This window comes from Candoia aspera, chromosome 1 (genome assembly GCF_035149785.1).
Source record: "Candoia aspera isolate rCanAsp1 chromosome 1, rCanAsp1.hap2, whole genome shotgun sequence".
Lineage (NCBI taxonomy): Eukaryota > Metazoa > Chordata > Lepidosauria > Squamata > Boidae > Candoia > Candoia aspera.
Window position 1 is genome coordinate 305,233,513 of NC_086153.1, and position 17,732 is coordinate 305,251,244.

General features: G+C 38.1%; 1 protein-coding gene across 3 annotated transcripts in view; it reads right to left on the bottom strand.

Moving 5' to 3' along the window:
• TTC7B (tetratricopeptide repeat domain 7B) overlaps positions 1–8,609 on the bottom strand; it is a 124,153-nt gene extending 115,544 nt beyond the window's left edge. For 2 of the 3 annotated variants that reach the window (XM_063290225.1, XM_063290224.1), the window contains exon 1: positions 8,375–8,607. In XM_063290225.1, coding sequence (XP_063146295.1) covers positions 8,375–8,495 — 121 coding nt within the window. In that variant the 5' untranslated portion in view covers positions 8,496–8,607. Of the gene's footprint in view, positions 1–8,374 lie in introns of all 3 variants that reach the window. The other variant, XM_063290226.1, reaches the window with a different exon arrangement.
• Between the last annotated feature and the right edge of the window lie 9,123 nt (positions 8,610–17,732).

The following is a 17,732-nucleotide window of genomic DNA, read 5'->3' on the forward strand; positions in this document are numbered from 1 at the left end:
AACAACAACTAAGCAGTACCAGTAAGAAAAACCACTAAAAATCATTTGCCTTGTTTTTTCATTGACTATTGATGTTGCTCCCAATATTCTCAACTCTTCAAGTAACTGTTCTTGCTGAGAGGCTAGCCCCTCGGAAACTTTTGAAACCAAACTTTGGTTGCAGGCTCATTTTCATTTTTTATTTTTGTGAAGAAATTGTGCTGCGATGAGATATTCCATTTTAAATGTTTTTATTTCTTGTTTGAATTGGGAATGCTGTGATGAGTGCGCCAAGTAGCAGTGTGAAGCAATGAGAGCACCATGTAAGGTTTCTGTTACTTATTCAACTCTTCTGTTATAGCTTAAAAGCAGCCATAGACAATACATAAATGAATTAGCATGGCTGTGTCCCAATAAAACTTCATCTACAAGCACTGAAATTTGTATTTCATATAATTTTTGCGTGTCATAAAATATTATTCTTTTGACTTTACTTCAACCATTTGAAAATGTAAAAACCATTCTTAGCTCGCAATTCCAATCTGGCCTGCAGGGTGTAGTTTGCAGACCTGTTTTAACACATGGCAAAATGAAATTACTCCCAATCTATTCCTTTCCAGGTGGAAGAGCTTTTGCTCTTTTGGCAAGTGTAGTCTGAACTCCAGGGAAAAGGTGCAAGTAACTATGGGCCAGAAAGCGGGGCGGGAGGAGAGAAAGAGGGCAGAACAACATGATTTTGTGTCTGCCCAAAGCCTTATATTGCCAGTCAAGAATGATTGTGCACCTGTGGGGATGGGGAGATAGAAACAACTAAGCATGTGTTACTTGCTTGTCAGTATTACAGTCACGTACAAAGAACCTATGTTGTACCACTGCTAGTGGCTTCCCAAGCATTTCTATGCAACTTGTCTATTGTCTGACAAGAACTCTACCAAAGCATATCTGGCAAAATTTTGTGTGGTGACGTGTAAGATCAGGAAGATGTTCGTTCCTCCAAAATGTTACCAATAATTGTTATTTTTCCTCAGACTGAGTTTTTTCCCCCCTTACTTCCAGTTCCTTTCTAATAACTGTTTTGAAATACCGTATATCAGGCTTTCTCAACCACAGTTCTGTGGAACCCTAGGGTTCTATGAGAGGTCACTAGGGGTTCCCTGGGAGATCACAATTTATTTTAAAAATTATTTCAAATTTGGGCAACTCCACATTAAAGAAGTAAGTTTCATTCTTTATTTTTAGTTTAAGAACACTATTAATGCATATATACAGGCTTACACATGAAACGAATATAATTTTGTAACTTCTGGCCTATATTTCAGCCTGAATGTGCGGGGGTTCCCCGAGGCCTGAAAAATATTTCAAGGGCTCCTCCAGGGTCAAAAGGTTGAGAAAGGCTGCCATATATACTCACCGATTAGTCAAAATTTTTAGGTTCCAAAATACACCCAAAAACTTGGGTTTGGCTTATCTGTAGATGGGATTATCTGTGAGAATATATGGTAATACTTTTTAAAAGTACCCGTGTATATCACAGATAAGCCCATCCACAGATAAGTCAACTCTCAAGTCTTTAACCAAAATACCATGAAAAATGCGCCACCTGTGGATAGGTTGACCCTTGAAACTTTCCTTTTAATTTTCACAACTGGCTTATCCACAGGTAGCACATATTTCGTGGCATTTTGGTTCTGAATTAAGGGCCAGCTTATCCATGGATGGGCTTTTCTGTGAGTATATACTATAGTTGTTTCTTTCATGCATTCTTTTGTTTTCTGACAGGGTTTTTACTTTCACTTTTTAATGATCTGATATTCTCCCGTTTGTTCTATTTAGTATATTTTATATAGGGTAATTTTATAAGAGTTCTAGTTTTATCTTGATTCTATCTTTTTTATCTTCATTCACAATTAGTTTGCCTGTTATATATTCTTATAGCTTTTTTATTATTTGGTTATTAATACCTACTAGGACAGTTTTATCTATGATTTAACTGGTGTTGCATGTTCTCCCCTCTTTATCATGCAAGGTTTTTTTAATTTTTATATTGTACTGTTCTATGCTAGTCTTTGTAATAAAGTTTAAATTTCACATTGCCTTTATAAGGTTTTTTTGGTGGGAAATCCTATTAAGTCATAATCTGTGATTTGAACAATTCTAATTTTTACTTCCTTTGCCACTGAATGTTTTACATACGACTTAATGATGAAAAAGGATTTTTATATTTCCTTTTTCCCCTTTTTCTCAAATAAAATTTGATTCTATTTATCTCTTGTAAGATTGGTCTATCTCCCAAGGAAGAAGGGGCTGACATTTTACTCTGGCCAGAAGGTAGCTCTAGAACTTTTTTTTCCTTTTAGTTTCTAGACAGGATATGGCGGCCCTATCACAGGCTGAGAGGGAAGGTACCAGGAGGTGTTATCCAGAAGAAGGGTACTGGCAGTAGGAAGCACCAAGCTGCATACCAAGGCAGGAGATGAAGCTACGATGTGTACATTTTGAGGGTCTTTGGGGAGAGGAGGTTTGAAACCTCCAACTGTTTACACAATACGTTCAGTTGTGCTACTCAATTTTATTTTTGTATTTTTCTTCCAGACTATTTATTTCTTCTTCTAATTTAAATATCTGAATTCTACCCATAGGTTTTAAAAAGGCCAATTAGTTAGTACAATGAGTCCTCCAGAACAGCCTTCATTGCCTCCCAGAGAAACTAACTAGATATTTGCACCAAAGTATTTTCTTTGAAATGGGTTCCATGGGCAATCCCAAGTGGAGCTGGGCCATCTCTACTTGTCAGAAAAATAAAAGTTAGTGTCAGCCCTTAGAGACAGGACAGGTTAAGAAACAGATATCATAGAGATTCCAGGAATGCCAGTTTGTTGTTTATGGTACATTAACAGGGCCTTAAAAGACTGTACAGAACCTTCACTGCCCCCTTTTTAAAGACAAGGTCAAGACAGGGCTGCTTTGAGGTTTTTTGTACCTTCCCTGGACTGAGTAACAGTTTTACCTCACCTACTTCTTTCTCAAGGGCAGACCTAATTCCACTACAATTACTTCATCTGTATGTTAGAAGGAGGTATGGATAATGATGCTATTTAACTAGAGCATGAACTATTATCTTAATACTTCCAATTACTAAAGAATAAACATATGCCATTAAAGAAGTGGAAGTTTATATAATCAGTTCCTCTCTGGGCTGATTATAGCCTAAAACCTGGCTTACATTAATCTGATATTACACAAATGTCTTCATAAGACTTGTCTTCTCTCCTTCTTCATCTAGCAATTAAGTCCATCATCATCTGCCACAAAAATGCTGACTTCAGATTATGTACATGTATGTTGGTTTGGGAGATAGGTGGTCTAATACTACATTATGCAATAATCAGCTTATACAAAGTTTTCCAGAGTAGAAAAGCTATATTTGTAATAAATTCCACTCATAAAGCTATATAATTAAGAATAAAAATAAACGATTTTATTGTCTAGGTGAAATTTCTCCAACTGATCATATAAATCAGTACTTCTCAATCTTAGCAACTTTAAGATAGGTGGACTTCAATTCCCAGAATTCTGGGAGTTTAAGTCCACCTATCTTAAAGTTGCCAAGGTTGAGAAACACTAGTATAAATCACAAAAAAATGTAACATATTTTTAACTGTTTTTCCTTTTGTTAGCTTTATCTGGGATTCTTTCTGATCACTAGTTGTCTTCAGCAACTGTCCTCAAACAGGGTTTTGAAAGTACATGAAACTGGCAGAATCTAGTTCTTCTTTAGCTGGTGTGAACATCTATGAGCCAAACTACATTGAAAGGACATGCATGCCAGAAATAACAAATTATGGATATTGCACAATATTAGTTTCATAAATACCAAAAATATGTAAGTCTGGATTTCAAATGCATATATTTAAAACTGTTTGCCTTTAAGTTTCATTCTAGCCTACTACAGCCACTGTAGTTTGATGCGTCTCCTGTTACTCCAAACTAGAAATAAGAAAGCTTAATTAAAAGTATGCCTCAAGGGATAGCCGCAGGGCAATGCTGGAATACCTCAGAGTGTTCTGCTACAGGATAAGTGTGGCATTTCAGATGATCTCTAAAATGCTAAACCCCTTAAAGCCTTTGGTATGAGAATCATGGTTGATGGAAAAGCTTTTGAAAGACCTCTACATGCAGGATTGCTAATAACGAACAGTTCGAAATGATCCACTAAGCCAAATGATGCGAACATCCAACCTACCATATTCACACAATCAGCAGCACTCACAAATTCACATACCTTGTGTTGCTGATCTTGTTTGACATACAGTATTTTTTCTCTTTTTTAAACAGCTGTCAGAGACTGAAGTGCACAAAGTAAAGAAGTGCCTCATGCTGGAGGAGAGGGGAGGGGAGGCAGCATGAATACACCATGGAGTTTGCTAATTATTTGATGGTAAATCATGGCAAACCTTACCACTGTTTAATTCTTTCAGTATAAAGTTTTTCAATGCAGAAATTACTGGATGGTATACTTAGTATGAGATAAAATACTACTGGAATATAATTACAGTTACAACCTGAATCTTTCAATATTAGCCAATGTATTTCTTAGTAATTGGCTGAGTTTGTATAATTGGTGGATATTAGTTTGGTACTGATTCAAAAATAAATCCTGCACCTTCTGAATAAATTTGCTTTGTATTTATAATGTCCTGTTTATAGCCAGAATTCATTTTCAAATGTTCACTCCATTTACATTTTTTAAAATAGATGTTTATACATTTTAACATTTTTAGAAAAGGCTGAAAAAAGGTGGGGATAAAACTCAGGGCACACATCGTGGTATGTGATATATTATCTGATCAGTCTCACTTCCTGAATTTGAAGTATTATCATTATCAGCAGTATCAACTTCTTCTGAACCTTTTTAAAATCATTTTATCATTTTCATCAATATCTGACAATTATGGGTTGCCTATATTGAAGCAAACTTGGTACATTTCAGATGTTTGTTTATTTCTTAATTTGGTGCATTTCCTACCATAGATAAATTTCTTGCACATTTTAACCATTTGATGTACTGTTTAAAATGAAACTATTAGGAAATACTTCATAACCATCTTTTGCAACTTCTTCATAAAAACAAAAAGACCTTCATAAAAATGGGGGGGGAATCTTTTTCTCTGAAATATTTCTAGTTATTTCTCAGTGTTTCTCATCTCTATAAAGAGCAATTTCACACATCGTACTATACCATAAAATGTAAGGGTATCTGAATATTCAGTCTGATGGTGATATGCATTTGAATTGATATGACTAACAAATCAATATATCCAATCAGATCAAGAGCAAATGCATATCCCCAATAGAGATATCTTTGATTCTGCTTTAGTATGATGTGCAAATCCAGCTACTGTGCATTATAATCCATAATAATGGCTAGTCCATAAATATTAGGGAAATGGAAAGCCTTCAATAGAAGGGTTTTACAACACACTGAAGCACCTCTTTACAAATCATTAAGCATTAAAGGAACCATGTGGTTTGCAAGGACCACAAGATTATTTCAGAAGCTGATATGGGCTCTCTTTGTATGCTTTGTGAAGTGGATATACACAACTCTAAAACATTTTCACTCTAAAAGTTCACTGAGTGCCAGCTGCTGAGCTGCTATGCTTGCATACAAAGGCCCATAGCTATGCATGAAAACATTTGTATATACATATCCCCACACATACATGCATATACAAACATACATTCACTTTCAAACATGCATGGATTCAGATGCACACCATTTCATCCATCTACCTCCCAGGCAGTTGTTTAGCAGGCTAGGAAGAGCACAAATTATCCATCAAAATCGTGGGGAGGGAAATTAAAGTTAAAACCTTCTTTTCTCATCATTTTACATAGCTCAGATAATTTTTTTCTATGCCACTATCAGCCTGCATATGCCACTGAAATTTATTACTATCTCCTCTCTCTGTCACAATTCCTGCATACTTATTTCCCTTAAATGTACCTAGGCTACATTCCTAAACTTAGTCATGAGTAAAACTAACAATTTTGCTGTATCTTTAAAAAGACATGGGAACCCCTGTTCTCTAGGTGCTACTGAACTACAATATCCAATATCCACCATACATCCATTATCTGACAACTTATTTTGATCAATCAAATGCCCAGCTCTACTGTCCTGTGGCTCAGTTCACAGAAAGACATACCAAGTTGCTTATCAGCTTAGCTCGAAGTCCACACAACTTGATAACAGTATTGAGCGTTCTGCTTCCACTCTTTGTAAGTCACAGTAAACATTCTTCAGAATGTTGTTTCCTTGTAGTCATTGTTTACTGTTTGGTTTTTATTTGATGTATGCTGCCAAGAATTGCAATTACATGAGTTGGGCAGCTATGTATGTCTTTTAAATAAATAAATGCTAAGCAGGAAGTAAACCTTGTTTTTTCCTTATTAAGTACAAGAGATTGCAACATGGCAGTGACTAAGACAAATAACCTTACTTCTGACAGCATAATCTGATGTTTTAACTTAAAAGAGCAGGAGTTTTTATAGCATGGAATATATGCATTCTTATTCTAAATCTCAAATATTTGTATTTATATAATATGATAATACCTCCTCAAATATAAGTATTTTCAGATTTTCTACTTATTTTGAAAACAAGTTATCAAATTTAAAAAAAGAAAATATAACTGTTTACAGGTGCAAATTACCAGAAACTTTTTCACCCAGACCCGTTTCCATAATGTGAAAATTACTAATGACAATTGCATGAAAATATACTTGCACAATATACATTAAACAATACGTTTGAACAAAACCACTTGTGCTGACTCTACCCCTTCCCTGCCCTCTTCCCTCTATTTTGCCATTTGAAGTAGCAGTGCTCCTGTATAAGTTTAAAGTAAATCCTCCATCTCTCAATGCCACAGAATGCAAATTTACCCCAAAATTCAGCTTATATCACTAGCCTGATCAGGAGAAATAGATACTGCATCTATTAAACATGTATTTGGGGAATGCACATAAATCTGCAATTTCTAAATTGCAGTGGAATACTCGAAGGGCTGACAAATCCACATACTTTAATACTAGATATAGGCTTGCTATAGTTATTCAGTGATGCAGGAAACCTTTTTTTCCTATTATTTTTTGTTACAGCCAGAGTTCTAGCATCAAACATGAAAGTCAACCATAAGTGCTATCTCGTATTAAGTTCAACAAACATGTATTCTTTTTTATCCTTATCCCAAACCTTGGAGAGTGATTTCTAAGCTGATCTCACAAATCAGAGATCAGAACAGTCCTGCCAGATATTGATTAGAGCTTAACTTGGGAAAGCCACATTAGAATTTGGGTTTTTCTTGACATTTGTTTTTGTAATGTCAGAATATGCATGTAACATTACAGTTAGTCAGTGAGAGCAGGAAACACTACAGGAATTAATTTAAAATGTGCACTTTACACATTTTTTTTATTCTTCAGGGAGAGCTAAACCCTAATACCTAACAGGGGTTCTTATGCTCTGATTCAGTTTAAAACCTACATACACAGAAGCCATTTCAGCATCATTATCTCTGCTCTGATGGAAAAAATTGCATCTAAGGGAGAAATAAGCACCACCACCTTCCCCTTCCTTTATGTTGCTATGCAATCTGAATTTGACAGTTTACTGCAGCTTACCACTGAATTCCTATGTGGTCGTATTTTTTTTTAATTTAATGCCAAGTATAAGTTTTTGGACATATACAAGATATTCAAAGGTCAACAGTGGGCATTTGAAGACTACTAAATAATACATTGGTACATAGAGATACTAGGTTAGCTCCTTTACAGCTTCCAGGAAAGGACTGTAAAATAGAAGGGAACTTTAGCACATCTTCTAGCAGTTCATTATCCTATTGGGAAGCAAAGCTTTAGCTTTAGTATTAGTATTATTGATCAGCAGAAACAGCATCAGGCCTTTGCCCTGGCAGTCTTTCTCCAAGGTTCCCCGGCCTGATGTCCTCCAGATGTGATGGAGGGGCTGGGACTACAACTCCCAGCATTCCCAGCCAAGCATGAGCAAAGCAAAGCATCAGGTTGCCTCAACATTAGATCCACGGGGAGAGGGCTGTGCTTCTGTTCCAAGGCAGGCAAGCGGTGAGCCTCTGCACGTGCCCAGAGGGCTCACTTGTTTAGTTTTATCGCGCGTGTAAACACCACGCACGGCTAACCCAAGGCCAGCTCATCACCTACTCTCAGGAAAGCTCAGCTTCCAGCGCGCTTAAAAGCAGTTGCCTCATCCCGCCCCCGCTGCACCTGCAGCCGTAGCTGTCGGCGTTGGCATTAAGGTCGACGAACCGGCTTCCTCCCGACTTTCCCCCGTCCCTTCCCACCCAGCGGCCCGCACCGTTAGCAATGAGCTTGGCTGAAAGCTGCCTGACGAGCTCAGGGATCCTTTCCCACTGGCACTCGGACCGGCACCTCTCGATCTCGGTCTCCAGCCGCGAACCCCCTTTCTTGGTAGCCATGGCGGGAGCAGGCCCAGGGGGCACCCCGCAAAGCGGGGACCGGCGGAAGGGAGGGGGCGCGGCAGCTGCAGCAACCGTGGCAGCGGGTGCCTTTTCGGCGGCGGAACGAGCCGGCCTGCGGCCCCGGAACGGGAACCGGAGGGGCGACGAACGTGGTTCGCTGCAGCGCCACCTACTGGCAGCCAGAGGGATGAGGCGGGGGGAGGAGTGGGCGGAGCAGAGGAGGGAGTGCGGCTGCCGGCGTTGTTTGGCGGGAAAGGAGAAGCGCTTGGCGGTGTTCGGGCGCTCCCGCCGTCATTCAACATTTCTTTTGAAGCTGAGTCCCCGACATATTAACGGGGAAAGGTGGATAATCAGGTTGCAGACAGAGACTATTCACACGACTCTACTCCCATACTTCAAGGATTCTTCCCAGAGTGGAAAACAATAGATTTTTATTCTTACAGGGGAAAAGATATAGAATAGAGAAATTTACGGGGACTCCCACTGAATATTAAACGCTATTAACAAATAAACACGGACAAATTCTACATTTAAAATCGGTTTTGTACGTCTGGCACTACTGTGGTAGTATGTTTTTAAAAAATGCTTATCGGATCTTTGCAATACAGTGCAAAACCGCATTATATATTTTTTCAAAGTATTTATTCAAATTTTTTTACCCCCCATCTCCCCCAAAAGAGGGACTCTTGTACATAATTTCTCACAGGTAGCCCTCAAATATTAAAATAACTTAAAAATACAAATATGAGAGGAATTAGTGGATGCAAAGGCTACATACAGTATCTTGACACTGAAACACAACAGCTCAGGGCTGGCTCCAGCATTAGGCAACAATGGCTGTTCTCCTGAGCATTTCAGTTATTCATAGTTACTGGAAAATAGTGTGTGTGTCATACAGACAGTTCCAACAGAAGAGAGTATCTGTGGCTCAGGGTTGAACTGTAGAGTCCTTGGTGCTCTGAGCTTGGTTGCTTGCAGACGTTTCATTACCCAACTAGGTAACTTCATCAGTGCTAGTGAGTGTGGGATTTGCTCCCCGTTTATATACAGTAGTTTATTGTTCCCCGTTTATATACAGTTAAAGCCATGCTCCCACCAACACTGGCAGGGCAAGCTACTCTATATAAACAGGGAGCAAACCCCACATGCACTAGCACTGATGTTACCTAGTTGGGTAATGAAATGTCTGCAAGCAAACAACCAAGCTCAGAGAGCACCAAAGACTCATACTTCCTTCAAGTTTGTTGGAGGATCCTATTCCATTGCTAGTACAGAAATAAGTTTCCACTGTCAACTTGGCTTTGCATATGGGATCACAAAATTATCCTCTTGCCCTCTGCCTCAGACAGCAAAATAATTTGAGCCAGCTCCAGCTAGTATATAGCAGATAGCAAGTCATTCTATAGGATAGATGCCATCACGGAAAAAGTATATCTCTGCTTCTTTACCAAGTGAGACCGAAAACGGGCCTTCTCTCGATCATAGGGGCCTGGGGGGATGGTGTAAGTAGAGGATTTTTTAAGAAGAGATAACCAGATAACCAGGGTCATATATACCCTAAGCAAGATTTAGTAGGCATTACTGAAACCTGATAGGATGAAATTCATGAATGGAAGGCAAGGATTGAAGGGTGCAATTTATTCACTAGGAATAGACCAGGCAAAAAGGTAGGAGCAGCAATCATTAAACGTTAGGGGAGGGCACACCTATAGAGAGATCCAGAAATTTGAGCATGACAGCCCAGTCAAGAACATACAGGTGAGAATATAAAGGAGAGGAAACAAGTCATTCGCCACTAAGCCAGACAGAAGTTCTGAATAATGACTTCCTGACCCATATTGACTCCTCGACACTTTCCCACCTTGTGTATGGAAGTGGGGGGAAGGAACACACTAGTTTTATTGTTCATTTTATCACTAGAAGGGAAAGCTGGTGGAATGCATTATTCAAACAAACACCAATTCACTGTTCCACTAGTGAACTTGAACAAAAACTGTCTAGCCTTTGACCGGCTCAAATGTGAATCTGTTCAAAACAAACAAACAAACAAACAACATTCAACAGTCCACTGTAGGAAGCTCATTTCAGAATGGGACAAGCAGGCCAATAACACAATGGCCATGGTGGACAGCAACCAGTATGCAGAAGAAAGGGGCGTTCTTGCCAGTGCACTGGAGCCAACCAAAGTGGAAACATTTGCCTGCAATGAAATGATCCACAGCAGGCAGACTGCAGAGCACTGTGCAGATAGAAGTTGGAAAATGCAGCTTTTGATGTGAAACAAGAAAAGACAGGTGGCAGTTGCCTTATGATGGGCTGAGGTTAATGTTCTCAAGGGATGGTTAGTGATCCCTCCTGTTCTCATTCCAGGGCAAGCAAAATATGCAGATGACGTCTTAGATGGCACTGAAAAGGGATTTAGGCATCATCAGCACACATACGCATGAATATATGGTACTGATACTAATACATGAGGATGTAAATATATAAGGATTAGGAGGTGTTTGAAAGGTCACACGTATTTTATTACCTGTAATATTCAATTGGGAGCAGAAATTATTGTTACTTTATTCCCCACCTCTTTAGGTTAATGAACTGCATGCCTACTTCTGCATCTACACAAGAATAGGAAAAATATGTTACCCTTTCCTAGCTCTATTATGAGGGATTATTTACTCAGGCGCTCACATTTCTAAGGGACTTTTATACTTACTATTTCTAAGCTTTTATCACAAAAGCTTAATTTTAATCACAAAATTTATCATTTTAGAATATAACAATTACTTGAACCTTATCAAAGTTTTATTTTAAATAAACATTTCTATACCATGTTTAATTGAAAAAATCTCAGCACTAGTCAAGTGTCCTCTGGTGTGAACCTGTTCCTACAGTGTCCTATGGAGGCTGTTAAGCAGAATATGAGCAGAACTCATTTCCCCTAATATTCCCAGCAACTGGTATCAAATGCATACTGTCTCTGGATGCATGCAACCATCTTGACTACTAGTCACTGATAGCCTGCATTAACTTGTAAGCCGCCCAGAGTCACTGTGTGTGAGTTGGGCAGCCATATAATTATTTAACATATTATTGTTAAATAAATAAATAACTCTCTCTTCTGGTTGCTTGTGAAGCAGTTTAAATTGACAGCTATTACGATAACTTCAGGTAGCTAATCCATACTTCTGCTTTAAAAAGTGTCTCCTTTCATCTTTCTTGACTCACCCATGCATTCATAATATTTCCATATCATATATATTATTTAAGTTATTTAATTTTCTCTTGTAATTATTGATATCTGCCTCTAGCTATAGGGCCTTTTGGCGAAGAGAAGCCTTATACAGTACTGTCATTTTTCCATTTACTGCTTTGTGCTTTTAATCCCTATCGGGAGAAATTGTTGTTCTGCTGAACAGAGAATACTATGACTTTACTCTTCTTAGAAAATTCAGCTATGCATGAATAGTCAGGATTTAAAAAGGAGCACATGCTCTGTTTAGAAAAACCACCACAAATTGGCATGCCATATTTCTGTGCATAATATTAATGAACACAGAATCAAAACAGCCAAAATTCTAATTCCCAGGTTCCAAAACAACAAATGTAAAGCAAAATAATCATATTCATACATTATGCTAAGCCACAAAGTGTTTTGATTTTGTCTTAACCTGGTAAGTGAAAGCCTTAGTTTTTGTAAACAATAAGGTTTAGAGCAATAACCAGGCCACTTTGGCTTGTTCAACACTCCAGAGTTAAAAGCCAGCATGTGAAGTCAGTCACTTTACAAATTCTAGAAAAGTAAGAAAATAAAAGCCATCTTTTTATACTCCTATACAGAGTGGTCAACAGTTGCTTTCTGTGTGATTTTAGGTATTTATTTATTTTATAAATTTATTCACCGCCCATCTCTCCCCTACGGGGGGACTCTGGGAGTATGAAGGTATGAAGATATATCTGTTAAAATCCTACAATATAACCTCTTTGGAACTAGTTAAGTTCTAAACAAGGCATATTTCAAATTGCAAATCTAATTTAAAATACACTGAAATTCAATCTCAGATCTATAAAGAATCTACTCTGTCAGAAGCTGCACGACATACGTAAAAGTACACTCTAGGAAATTCTTGTTTCATCTGCACCTTATTCTCTCTTTATAAGAGAGAATAGAAGAGCCTGCACAAATATAGGGCCAGATTTCCATGGTAATGGGCAGAGGGAGGTTTGATGGTAGGAATTGGGCCAATTATTTTAAGACAAAGAAGTTCAGCAATTTAGTGCAGCTTCCTATTTCTGCCCTGGAGGCTGGATCACTAGAAGCCTTGGCTTCAGGTTTCTGTTGGTAAATGCCAGGACCATCCAGAATAAGATGGTGGCAGATGAACAAGCTGATCTGGATGCGTTACTGAAACCTAGTTGGGTAGTGATGAGAACACAGCCTTGTAAAAAATTAAGACTCCTGAGTTTCCAGGTCCTCCAACAGCCTAGATTTCCGGGTGGGGAGGAGAAGGAGGTGATTGTTCATGGCACCTTTGTGGTGACCAGATACCCTGCTCTGATGGTGTCTCTAAGAGACTGGGCAGTACGGCTGCTGTCAGTGTGTTTTTCTCATATCTGCTCATTGTTCTGTGCAGCTTCACTTCCCTACCAAAGAAAACAAGCCATGGAGACAGTGCAAACATGTGATGAAAGTACCCCTTTCTGGGTGACATATCAATATTCTCTTTTCACTTTATAGGACTAGAGCCACTGCTAATTTTCCACCGCAAGCATCTAATAGTTTTCCTTAAAAGCATAAAGAATGCTAATTCTCCAGTGGTGTGTACTAGAAGACCAATACTCATCAATAATTCAATAAATTAAATTTGTAACATTTTATACATAGACAAGTTTATTGTTCTGAGGGTAGAACAAATATATTTGAATATACATACAAAGTCTACTGCTTTTAGCATAAAACCTACACAAAAACATTTCAGCAAATTTATTTAAGGTAAGAATATTTTTTGACAATTACAAGTTCTAACTTGATTTCTTTCTGAAGTTGATCCAACTCATTAAAGACTTGCCAAAGGGTAAACAAATTAAAACATATGTAAAATGCATGCATATTTATTACTTTGTATAACTATGTCTAATATTGACAACACTCAGTAAATATAAAATAACTTAATTTGTTAATTGAAGAACTGATGAGCAGCAATGTTAATTATAACAATAAAGCATCCAGTAAAATTTGTGGTTGTATATGTAGATGTTATGTGTAGATGCCACAACAAAAGTCAGCCACAACAAAAACGAAGCAGAAAATTCATGGATTTTTCTTTTATCAAAATAATTCTATAAGAGCCTCTGTTCCAGACTGCATAATAAGTTAACACTTAGTTCTAGCCCAGCTAGAATAAAATAATCCCATTATTTTAAATCATTATTTTTTGTGTGTATAAGCCATATAAATATTATAGTTCAGGAAGAAATGTTAATAAATGTATTTATAGCATATATTAGATTTGCATTAAGAAAAAACCCTTTATATATTCAATAAGAACCCAGTAAATGAATAAAATTAAAAGCTATAATAAACCGTAATGATAAAAATGGTTTTTGCATTAAAAAAAAGATTATCTTAATGGATAGCTTAGCTTCTATCTTATTTTCTGAAATGCTATCTATTAAGAACCTCACAAACAGAAAGTCATAAATTAAAAAGAAATATTGAGACACTGTAGAAGTACAGTATATAAAAGAAGTTTATGAAAATTACAGACTATATTTTTTAATCTATATTTACAGATTTAAAAATAGTTATTTCTATAAGCAAATCAAAGATTTACCTTAAAATGCATTTTTTTTGTCAATAGATTCCAAGTCTCTCATTTTAGCCCTTTTACTATTATGTTTCCAAGATATATTCACCTTGATCAAGAAGTCCGAATGTATAATAAATCAAGTGAAAAACATTTCACTTATACTCCTGTATAAGGCCAATGAAATGCATATGCTTATTTACCAAATCCTGCATGTATCACTTGTTTTGATATCAAACAGCCATAAATTTACATTAGCACAGCAGATATATTGAAGAACCAGAAGAAAAGAAAGTTAAACTTCATATTAAATACAATCCAATGTGACAGGTGGGTCTTCCTGCCACAGCCATTCTTCTACTGAAAGTAAATAAAGCTGCTTATGCCGTGAAAACCAACCTAATATCAATTTAGGACTGCAAACCATTTTACAGATATTGAGCTGCATTCCTAGTTTCAGTATGAACAAAAGACATCATAATAGTCTCCCATAAGCTAAGGCAAGATGGGGCTGGTAGCTCAACCCAGGTCTCAATAAAGAACTGTATTGCTGCTAAAGGCTTATTTAGTTATTTCTGCATCAGGCTCACTTTACAATAGACCACCTGAGTGGAAACTTCATTCAGGGTATGTCTCATCAAGTCAACCTGCTATGTAAGAGACAAACTGCTGTCTCCAGATGAAGGTGTGGAAAGAATCTACTGGTTCCTATGTTTGAACCCATATAATGTCTTCATGTTAGTCAGCACCTACAATATGCAGGGTTTTTTTAAAGGAAAACAATGGATGAACATGACTATTTATCTTCAAAGATTCACTCACATTTACCACAAAACACTATGAAATATCTGGGGAATTTTAGTTTTATATTAATTGACTCCAAAGGTTTTATACTGCTAGCAGAAGACCGCTACACAAACATCTACTCAGAACACTGATTTCTTCTTCCTCTGCAGCTATTAGCACCACCTCCTTCCTGTTCTAGGGTTAGGGACTCCAATCCTCTGGGGCAGATCTGGAGGTAGGGCTGCAGAGGGTGAGAAAATTAGTGAATATTGCCTCTCCACATCATTTCACCTAGGAATAATAAGCCTTTTTTAGACAAAGAGCATTCTATTCATGGAAGAACAATTCTGGAACCAAGCCATTACACAGTATTATGCTGAATACGGTACAATAACAAACAGTGGTAATTCTCCAAATGTCCTAATGTGTCCCAGTATTGCCAGCTGTATCTCTAATTTCCCAATGATGAATGGGAAGTTTTGCAGGGACTTTTACATGTCTTTGATTTAAAATAGAAGCGTTCATATAACCTGGAACCCTGCTTTATTTGGTTATCCCACGGCACAAAGGCTTTTGTTCATATTCATACGAATCCAAGTAAAAGCTGCTAAGAGAAAAATTAAATATTTCTACAAATTAATCAGCAAATTTGTGCCGAAAGAGAGACATGTAAAAATAATATATTTAGAAATATCATTATGCATTTTATTTAACTTTTTAAAATTATATTTCATATTTTAATGAATTGCCTGTCTTGGAGTATCTACTACTTCCTTTCAATTCTTATTTCTTTGATTTACTAAATATATAATCTCTGCATAAAACCAAACCAACCACAATATAAAACATTATCTTGCTCCACAATCCATGCAAGTGAACCACAGCACAAGCTCAGAGGAATGAAACTCTGGAGCCACTCTATACATATCCCCTAAATTGGCAACCTAATTTTCTTAGGAAAAGAGAAACATGAAAAGAAAATAGTCAATTAACAAAGATATATATACAAGAATTGTAAATATAAATTAAGATTTAAACAATCTTTGAAATGTAACCATCAATTGTTTCAAGGAACTAGGTAAGGTAAAGGTTTCCCTTGACATTAAGTCCAGTCATGTCCAACTTGAGGGGGTGGTGCTCATCTCCGTTTCAAAGCCGAAGAGCCAGCGTTTGTCTGTAGACACTTCCGTGGTCATGTGGCCGGCATGACTAAATGGAATGCCGTTACCTGCCTGCTGAAGTGGTACTTATTAATCTACTCACATTTGTGTGTTTTCGAACTGCTAGGTTGGCAGGAGCTGGGACTAGCAACGGGAGCTCACCTCGTCACGTGGACTCAAACCGCCGACCTCCCGATCGGCAAGCTCAGCAGCTCAGCGGTTTAACCCACAGCACCACCATGTCCCTTCAAGGAACTAGGTGACCTAAAAATGCTCAAATGCCTATCTACTGGGGGAAGGGGGGAATAACCAGCCAATACAATCAGACCAAGGTAAGGATAATTATATACTGCATAGTCACATCCATGTCCAGAATCCATGTCTATACAATCATTTTCCCAGGTAGATGGGATTTATCCTATGAGTTAAATTGAATCTTATGTGAAGAGCTTCTGTTCATATAGTGCGTCTTTTTCCCTTCTCTCCCTGCAGCCTGGGAATGCCACTTCAGACCTACTGTGGAAAGTCCTCCACTCCTTTGCAGCAGAGTTGGTGACTACAGGGATAGAGAATTTTATCTGCTAGTCATGCCTGTTCCAGAAATGGATGGATAATAGATAAAATTGATGAAAGACAAATAAAACATAGACTATCCTTCAGCAAAGGATCGTTACCTTGTCGTGGTGCTGGAGCTTGAGCACCTCAATGATGCCATGAGCTAAACCGTGAAGGGACACCCAAGACGGGAAGGTCAGGACAGAGAGGTCAGACTAAATGCGATCCCTGGGGAAGGTAATGGCAACCCACCCCAGTATTCTTGCCCTGAAAACTAAATGGATCAGTACAACCAGAGATATGTCGGTATACCATCGGAAGATGAGACCCCCAGGTCGGAAGATGGTCAAAATGCTACTGGGGAGGAACAGAGGATGAGTTCAACTAGCCCTAGCTAGTTGATGACGCAGCTAGCTCAAAGCCAAAAGGACGGCTAGCCGCCGACAGTGCTGGTGGTGAACGGCGAATCCGATGTTCTAAGGATCAACACACCATTGGAACCTGGAATGTAAGATCTATGAGCCAGGGCAAATTGGATGTGGTTATTGGTGAGATGTCAAGATTAAAGATAGACATTTTGGGCGTCAGTGAACTGAAATGGACTGGAATGGGCCACTTCACATCAAATGACCACCAGATCTACTACTGTGGACAAGAGGACCACAGAAGAAATGGAGTAGCCTTCATAATTAATAGTAAAGTGGCGAAAGCAGTGCTCGGATACAATCCAAAAAACGACAGAATGATCTCAATTCGAATTCAGGGCAAGCCATCTAACATCACAGTGATCCAAATATACGCCCCAACCACAAATGCTGAAGAAGCTGAAGTAGAGCAGTTCTATGAGGATCTGCAGCACCTACTGGACAACATGCCTAAAAGAGATGTTATTTTCATCACGGGAGACTGGAATGCTAAGGTGGGCAGTC